This window comes from Psittacula echo, assembly GCF_963264785.1.
Source record: "Psittacula echo genome assembly, chromosome: 12".
NCBI classification, from domain to species: domain Eukaryota; kingdom Metazoa; phylum Chordata; class Aves; order Psittaciformes; family Psittacidae; genus Psittacula; species Psittacula echo.
In genome coordinates, this window is record NC_137747.1 from 3,279,430 (window position 1) to 3,288,403 (window position 8,974).

Consider the following 8,974-nt stretch of genomic DNA (forward strand, 5'->3'; position numbering starts at 1 on the left):
GTAACTATTTCAATGTAATGTCTTACCTCACCTGAAATGCCAGGTTGCTTGTGGCTGTCTCCAAGGCCAGTGTAACTGTTTTTTCTGTTACAGCAGTTGACAAGAACCACGTCAGCACCACATTAAATGTAACAAAGGGGGCAGGGGAACTGCAAGTGTGGAATTCTCAAATACCTTTTTTTCTGATTCAAGATTGGTTTTAAAATTGAGTTTGTTTTGATCAGAAGGAAAAGGCTTTGGTGGCTTTAAGGGCTTGTGTAGCCTTAGAATATGAGTTGGTAAATCCATTTGATGACCAAAAATAGCTTTTGAAGAGCATCTTATATAAACGTTTGTAATGAATTAAGAGCCTGGAATAGCTAAAGTTATATATCCATCTTCTACCTAGAAAAGTTTGGCAGATTTTGATGGGATGCAGCTCATTTTGTAGATGCAGTCTCATTCTACCCAAACAGTCGTGCTTGCCTTTACCCCCAGAATGAGCTTACAGTGAACTTTCCTGCACTCAGCTGCTGGGAATTAAGCTTTTTCTTGTCTGGTGGAGAAGGATGTTTGTGATTTAGCCTTGCATGTTGAGGGTATGGTTAAACTCTTGAGGGAGCTCTGAATTGGCACTCACCATATCACGTGTATGTCCAGATGATAGACTTTTGAGGACCTGATCTGCAGGCCAAAATCTGGAAAGAAGGAATGAATCTAAAGGTTTGAGACTGTTCAGTGGGTCTTGAGACTGTTGCTTAGAACATGAGTGTTAAGAGTGTGGATACTGTTTTTCTAAAACCTGCTTTTCCATATTTAGTTTCTGCTCTGTTCTTTGTTTTAAGGACTATCGGACAAAGCCCTTTTGCTGCAGTGCATGTCCATTCTCCTCGAAGTTCTTTTCAGCATACAAAAGCCACTTCCGGAATGTTCATAGTGAAGACTTTGAAAATAGGATTCTCCTTAATTGTCCTTATTGTACGTTCAATGCGGACAAAAAGACTTTGGAAACGCACATTAAAATATTTCATGCTCCAAATGCCAATACACAGAGTGGAGGCATCAGCACTTTTAAAGATAAAAACAAACATGATAGCCTTAAACCTAAGCAGGCTGACAGTGTAGATCAAGCTGTTTATTACTGTAAGAAGTGCACTTACCGAGATCCTCTGTATGAAATAGTTAGAAAGCACATTTACAGGGAACATTTTCAGCATGTTGCTGCTCCTTATGTAGCGAAGGGAGGTGAAAAGTCACTCAATGGTGCAGTTCCATTAAGTTCCAGTACCCGAGAGGAGGGGAGTATTCACTGCAAACGATGCCTTTTTATGCCGAAGTCGTACGAAGCTTTAGTACAGCATGTTATCGAAGACCACGAACGTATAGGATACCAGGTGACAGCAATGATAGGTCACACTAATGTAGTGGTTCCAAGATCTAAACCTTTGATGCTGATAGCTCCAAAACCACAGGATAAGAAGTCTATGGGCCTCCCTCAGAGGATGGGTCCCCTTTCCCCTGGAAGTGTTCGATCTCTTTCATCCCAACAGATGATGAACAGACTCACTATACCAAAGCCTACGTTAAATTCCGCAGGAGTGAATATGATGTCAAATGTGCACCTACAACAAAACAATTACGGAGTCAAGTCAGTACCGCCAAGTTACGTTGGTCAGCCAGGGGGGAGGCTGAACTTAAGTGGTAGTGCACAGGTTTCTATTCCACAACAATCACAATCAATGAAGCAGTTTTCAACAAGTGGAAATGGAAGGCCTTATACTCTTGGAGGGGAACAGAGATCGCAGGCCTCAGCAAGATACTCTCTTCAGTCTGCCAATTCATCTTCCCTTTCGTCAGCTCAGTTGAAACAGGCGTCATTATCTCAGTCACAGTCAGCCTCAAGAGTATTAGGGCAGTCTGGCTCAAAATCTCCTGTAGCAGCTACAGGTCCTTCCCCTGTCAATACGTCATCCACACAGAAGTGGAAAATCTGTACAATCTGTAATGAGCTGTTTCCTGAGAATGTGTATAGTGTCCACTTTGAAAAGGAGCACAAGGCTGAAAAGGTGCCTGCAGTAGCTAACTATATAATGAAAATTCACAATTTCACTAGCAAATGTCTATACTGTAATCGCTATTTACCCACTGATACATTGCTTAATCATATGTTGATACATGGTCTGTCTTGTCCGTATTGCCGTTCAACCTTCAATGACGTTGAAAAGATGGCTGCTCACATGCGAATGGTTCACGTGGATGAAGAAATGGGACCTAAAACTGATTCCACCCTAACCTTTGATTTGACATTGCAGCAGGGCAGTCACACGAATATCCATCTTCTTGTAACCACCTACAACCTGAGAGATGCTCCTGCTGAATCTGTAGCTTACCATGCTCAGAATACTCCCCCGGTTCCTCAAAAGCCACAGCCGAAAGTCCAGGAGAAGTCTGATGTACCTGTAAAAAGCTCTCCACAAGCAGCAGTTCCCTACAAAAAAGATGTGGGGAAAACCCTCTGTCCTCTGTGCTTTTCAATCCTAAAAGGACCCATCTCTGATGCACTTGCACATCATCTACGGGAGAGACATCAAGTAATTCAGACAGTTCACCCGGTTGAGAAAAAGCTGACCTATAAATGCATTCATTGCCTTGGTGTATATACTAGTAACATGACTGCCTCAACTATAACGCTGCACCTTGTTCACTGCAGAGGTGTTGGGAAGACCCAGAATGGCCAGGAAAAAGGTACTTCCTCATCTCGGCTCAGTCAATCTCCAGCTGTAGCACCCGTAAAACGTACTTACGAACACATGGAATTCTCACTGATGAAGAAGAGGAAAATGGATGACGATGACTCCCCCTCTGCCTTTGAGGAGAAGCCTGAAGAACCTGTAGTTCTAGCATTGGACCCCAAGGGTCATGAAGATGATTCCTATGAAGCCAGGAAAACGTTTCTTACAAAGTATTTTAATAAGCAACCGTATCCCACTAGGAGAGAGATTGAAAAGCTGGCTGCCAGTTTGTGGCTCTGGAAGTCTGATATTGCATCTCATTTTAGTAACAAAAGGAAGAAATGTGTAAGAGATTGTGAAAAGTACAAACCTGGTGTGCTGCTCGGTTTCAATATGAAAGAGTTAAACAAAGTCAAACATGAAATGGATTTTGATGCTGAATGGCTGTTTGAAAACCACGATGAAAAGAATTCCAGAGTCAACGTTAGTAAGACTGTTGATAAAAAAATAAACCTAGAAAAAGACAATGAAAGCTCCTCAGACAGCTATGAAAATCTAGAAGAGGAATACAATGAAAGCGGGAGTCCGTTCGGTCAGCATATTTCCGACAGTGGTGGGAAAACCTCTTCTGATAGCACAGTGGAGAACCCAGATGACAGCATATCCTCCAAGGAAATCATAGAAGAAAATACATTACAGTCTCCAGAAAAGTCTGATCAAAAACAAGAGGAAAGCTCTAAATACGAAGAGATTTCTGCTGAAGAGCCAGCAAAACTGGTAGGTGATGTCTCAGATAGCGACGGTGATCAGGATGATCAAGATGATGCTGTTGAGTGGAAAGATGGAGCTTCACAGTCTGAAAGTGGGCCTGGTTCTCAGCAGGTTTCTGATTTTGAAGATAATACATCAGAAGTAAAGCCAGAGGTGTGGACAGATGAATCTTCCCAAAGTGAAGATGCAAGTAGCAGTAAACCAGCTGTTGAGACAAAGGGGGGTGGATCTGAAAGTGATGAAGAACAGTCAAAGTGGAAGAATCGTTCCTATGGAAAAGTAGAAGAGTTTTGGTCTAAGGACCAGTCGCAATGGAAAAATGCATCAGAGATTGAGGAAAGCTTGTCAAATCAGCAGATGGAATGGCAGAATAGCACAATTGACAGTGAGGATGGAGAGCAGTTTGACAGTGTGACTGATGGAGTAGCGGAGCCAATGCACAGCAGCTTAACCGGTGTGGAGCTGAGCAGCCAGCAAGCATAAGCTGCTCGGTTCAGAAGCATCAGTAACAAGGTCCAGTCTACAACTATCGAAACACTTTCATTTCAGTCTGACTGCTAAGCTTACGTTTTAACTGGTACTGCCTTTCGAGTGCTAGGTCATGGCATGTGGTGGTTGTGGCCACTGCTGTTCCAGTGGTTATTTGAGGACGCTGTTGGCTGATCTTGCTTGAGAAAACCTGCTGGGATGAGCACAGTAACTTAATGTGAAAATGGATAAGCTGGTGGCTCCAGAATGCACACAGAGAAAAGCAGAGGTTTATTTTATCTGCATTTTCAACATTTATTTCACTCTTGTACATGTTCAGTTGTATGTCTTTTTAAACATTACCCTTTTTCACATGGTAGTGTAGGGCCAGCCATACAAGCTACCAGTTCAACGTGTATAGTAGACTATGGGGGAATTGATTTTTTTCATGTATCATTCTGAATAGTTGAAATGTATATTTGTACAGTCTTTTAGACCTATTCAAGTGAAGCTTATGAAATTGTTCTTGTGTACCCATCATAGATTTGTTTCTCTTTTTTAGTGTTGCCCTGCTGTGTAATAAATGCTGTATCTAGTTTACCTAGCAAAAGCTTGAAACTGCTATAGTATGAATTTTGACAAACTTAGTTTTTGCACATAACCTTGTACAATCTCAAAACAGAGGCCAGCAACATAAGAAAATATATCTGGACTCTATTGTATTATAGAATTTTCTTGTTCTGAATATCCCTGACATTACAACTGATGACAAACGTATTTCAGAGCCATTTTCTGAAATCTTTTAAGCTAAAAAAGAAAAATCACATGCAAGAAACAAGTTTGCAGCTACTAATTTTGACACCTTTTAGATCTGTATAAAAGTGTATTGTGTTGAAGCAGCACACTGAAACAAAAGTGCTGTGTTTTGGATATTTAGTTTTATCTTTAGTTAACACCAACAAGGTGTTGTATTCATTTATACCATCTAATATATGACACACTGTTGTAGTATGTATAATTTTGTGATCTTTATTTCCCTTTGTATTCTTCATTTAAGCATCTAAATAAATTGCTGTATTGTGCTTAATGTAAATATTTGCTTTATTACATGTAAATGCTGCTGCATTCATTCCTTTTTTGGTTTTTTTCAGTCCCCTTTTGTTCCCCAAAGTGCTGCACAGCTCTGCTGGGGGGGGGATGTGCCCAGCACTTCCTTACGGAATAGACTGATCTCCTTCAAGGATACTGAAAATCCTACAAAACCAACTTTGGTTGAATTTGTCTTCACTATTCAGTGTTATAGAATACTAATTTATAAACAGGATTGTAGTGATTTGCTTGTTCTACAGCCTGGGGAAACAAGGTCTATGAATTATTTGCATTTTTCATCCCTTTCATCTGTTAAAATGTTATCTAGAACTGTGCCTCTCTGAAAGCAGTATGTAGTGAGGGGAAATGATCGCAGAGGTATTTGAATACTTGCCCTTTAAACATGACTGAGCATGCCTTGCATGCTACAGACTTGTCTTGGCTTTGAAGAAAAAGTAACTTGAATACTTAATAAATGAGTGTGTTACAAATTGGGGATGGGTTTGGTCAAACCAGTCCAGCATTTTGGCAAGTGTGCAGTGTAAGGCAGCTGCACAACCAGAAGCTTATCCAGATAGTAATCCTGAAGGGATCTAAATTGTGAGGAGAACAAAAACCTGACCTTAATGAGAGTACCTACTTTGGGTATTTTACAAGAACTGAAATGACCTGTGAAATTTTGATTAACGTTGTTCTGTGTTCTTCAATTTAAACATTTTAAACAGCAAAACCATTTCCCAGAGATGTTGAGAAAACATTCAGCAGTCTCTGGTGGGTATAAGCTGTATTCCCACCTGTATAACAAATGAGCCAGTATAATAATGTGTATGGTCCCATGTTCTGCAGCTCACTTGTGCTGCTCCTCCTCTTTGGAATGAGCATTTCTGGGTGTTGTTGAGCTCGGTATGTGTGTGAAGTGATGACTGAAAGCAGTTACTGGTAGGTGAAGATGAATTAGGTTTGCTTTGTTCTTTTCCCCTTCACAGAAGGGATGCGTACTTTTGTTCTACCTTTTTAACTCGGAGGAGGGGAAGTTGGACTGGCTCCCAGCCATGCACTCAAGTGGTAGAAGATACTTTTTAAAACTAATACAGCAAAAATACTTTTGCATTCTACATCAGCAGAAGAGGTCCTTATGGGCTTTTTTTCTTCTTTACAAGAAAACTTGAGCCTCAGCTCATGTTAGGAGGCTTTCCATTTCATTGGAAATAACTTTTCAGTGAGACAGGCAAGAGTCTGTTAACTACCCCTTACAGATGCTGACGGGTTGGTAATCCTTTTCCCAGCAAACCCAGGCACTCAAAGTTGTAGAAGAGGTTATTCCTTTCTCAGAAAACTTGGTTATGTTCCTTTCTCCCCCTGCAGGCTGCTCTAGGTCACAGGAGGCTATTGCCTGAAAACTGAAGACATTTCAGGGTGGTTTGTGTCATTTCGTGGAGGCTTTAAGAGCTTTTACAAATGCAGTTCTAAAAAATTTTAAATGAACAAATGAATAAGTGACAAAAAACTCCAGCAGTTTAATGGCAGTGTTACTGTTACTGTTACCCAGTTCTTTTTCTCACTGCTTATCATCTTACGACTGAATCATACTTGTCTCAATACCTGATAAGGCTTATTTAGTATTAGTGAACTCGATAGGTAACAAATTTCTGAATTCTGAGCTTCTGTAAATGAATAGTAAGACTCTGAAATATGAACCCCAGGAGTGCTTCATTTGCCAGAAAATTCTATGCTATTAAATACTATTTTATATAGTGATTTAATTAAAGATCTTGTACAAAAATAGTCTGTCATACCAGGAGTATCAGGAAGGATTGAGGATGGTTTCAGTTTTGGCCTAACCCTTCTAGTATGTTAAACAAGTTACTCTTTTTATCTGGATTTCAGCCTAGGCAAGAATTCCTGTCTACATTGGAGTCTAACCACACATTTTTGTGCAAGTCAAAAAGCAGAAGAGGTAAATGGCCCAATAAAACTGGAGGAACCTTAAACCCAGTTTGTGTAATCATAATGTACTGCACCATTATAACTTTATGAGATGGAAGTTACCCAATTTTTTCATACATTATTAAAAGTTCTATAGCAGAACTCCAGAAACGTGCCAGCTCTGCTTGCAGAGGAGCCAGCTCAAGCTGACATTTACATTTCTCTACATTCAGTGAGAGACCCTGAACACGAGTCAGTCCAGGCTTTGGCCAGCACAAAGACCATTAAGACTCTTCTCTAAAGAATTTCTTTCAGGCAGTTTGTCTGAATTGAACCAAAGTGAAGTGTGGGTTCTGTTTTAAATATGCTATCTAAAAGCTAAAGGTTGTAACAGTTGAGAATGAAGTTGGAGGATATCAGCATAGATATCATTCCTAGACAGAAGACAGCTTTGTACAACAAAAAGAACCCGCTTTCTGATCTGATGTGACCTGTAATTTGGCTTTTGAGGAATACCCGAGAGTGCCAAGGACAGTCAGAGATCATTAAGGGTAGCTGCATTTTATATGATGCTTTATTGCTGTGGGTGTTCATACGGGTTTGTAATAACTGCTACTTGGAAGCTCACTGCACTGACCTGCAGCTGAGATGCAGTGGTTCTTCAACAAGTACATGCTCCCTTCCTTTAGCACACTCCTTTCCCTCCATCTTCCCCCCCCTCACTCTTTGAAGCATGTTATAATCACTGTGCTTCTCTCCAAACTAAACAGTTATTCTCCAGCAGGGACGGACAGATGGCTTTTGCTAAACTCCCAGTTTTCTATCTGGTACATCATACACTAAAGCCACACTTGACCTCTGCCTTTCCCTTTGGGTGTTGTGACTTAACCCTTGAGCTTCACTGGGACTTCTACTCAAAACCTTTTACGTGATGCTGCAGAAATACCTGCATTTAAATTTTATTTCACAAGCTTTTAACCTACTGCAAGTTCAAGTGACATTTAATGCTGCCATCCGCTCTTCAGCAGCAACATTTCAGTTGCAAGAACTTGCCAATTAATACCTGACCCTTTGACTTGCATTGTCAAGACAGAAATCTGAACGTTTCCCCAGTACTTTTATAGGAAAATTCTCTAATTCTTACCACCAAGAAATCAGTAGGTTTCAAATATCCACTAATACAGTTACAGTAAACACTTTACCATTGTCTAGTACATATATTTCATACACCGCTGTGGTATTAAAACAAGTTTATTTCAGTTTTTATCAAAACCAAAAGATTTCAGGAGTTTGTTGTGTGAGCTGTCTCTTCATTTCTGTTAATAAAGCAGCTGATAGTTGGATAAACAGGTTGGTATAACTGAAGTGTCTTCTGTTCCTCTCATAACTTATCTGCCTCACTGTAACACCAGCTCGTTTATAATAATCCATTACAGTAACCTGCATTGCAGGGGCAGAGACAGTGACTAGATCTGACTTCTAGTGCTTTATGTTTTAATTTGACTTTATCTTTCATCATCAGTCCCACTAATAAATATGAAAAGGTTGAGTTCATTTATTTCTGCAGCAGAAAAGCATTGGTCTCCATGGTTACTCACAGCCATGTAGCTTTACTTGCACCATAAGCTGCTTTTTTCCCCTTCACAGAATTTGCATTGGATCCTCCATCTTGAGTTTTTCACAGGTATTTTTAAAACAAGAGCATTTAATTCTGTCTCTGCATACTGGGCTGTATGAATGCATACAAAGCCAATCATCTGATAACCTCTTCCTAATGCTCCTTATTCAGAGAACTGAGTGGGTTTCTTTTCCCTACACCTAATTTGAAATAAATAAAGCTACAGGTGCAGAGATGAACTGTGCTGCTCCTGGTCCTGCCTAAAGAGCATCTGCATCACAAAGCAGCACACCCAAAGCTCCATAACAGCCTTGCAGATAGTTTATTTATACCATTGGACTTTTATTACACAGCAGCTCATAAACTCCTATTCCTGTTTTGAAGTGGAGCA

General features: G+C 40.3%; 1 protein-coding gene across 20 annotated transcripts in view; it reads left to right on the forward strand.

Moving 5' to 3' along the window:
- The window catches only part of ADNP (activity dependent neuroprotector homeobox), a 30,833-nt gene extending 25,758 nt beyond the window's left edge, over positions 1 to 5,075 (forward strand). For all 20 annotated transcript variants that reach the window (XM_080627807.1, XM_080627803.1, XM_080627804.1 and 17 more), the window contains one exon: positions 825 to 5,075. In XM_080627807.1, the coding sequence (XP_080483933.1) occupies positions 825 to 3,965 (3,141 nt within the window). In that variant the 3' untranslated portion in view covers positions 3,966 to 5,075. The remainder of the gene's footprint in view (positions 1 to 824) is intronic.
- Positions 5,076 to 8,974: the final 3,899 nt, after the last annotated feature.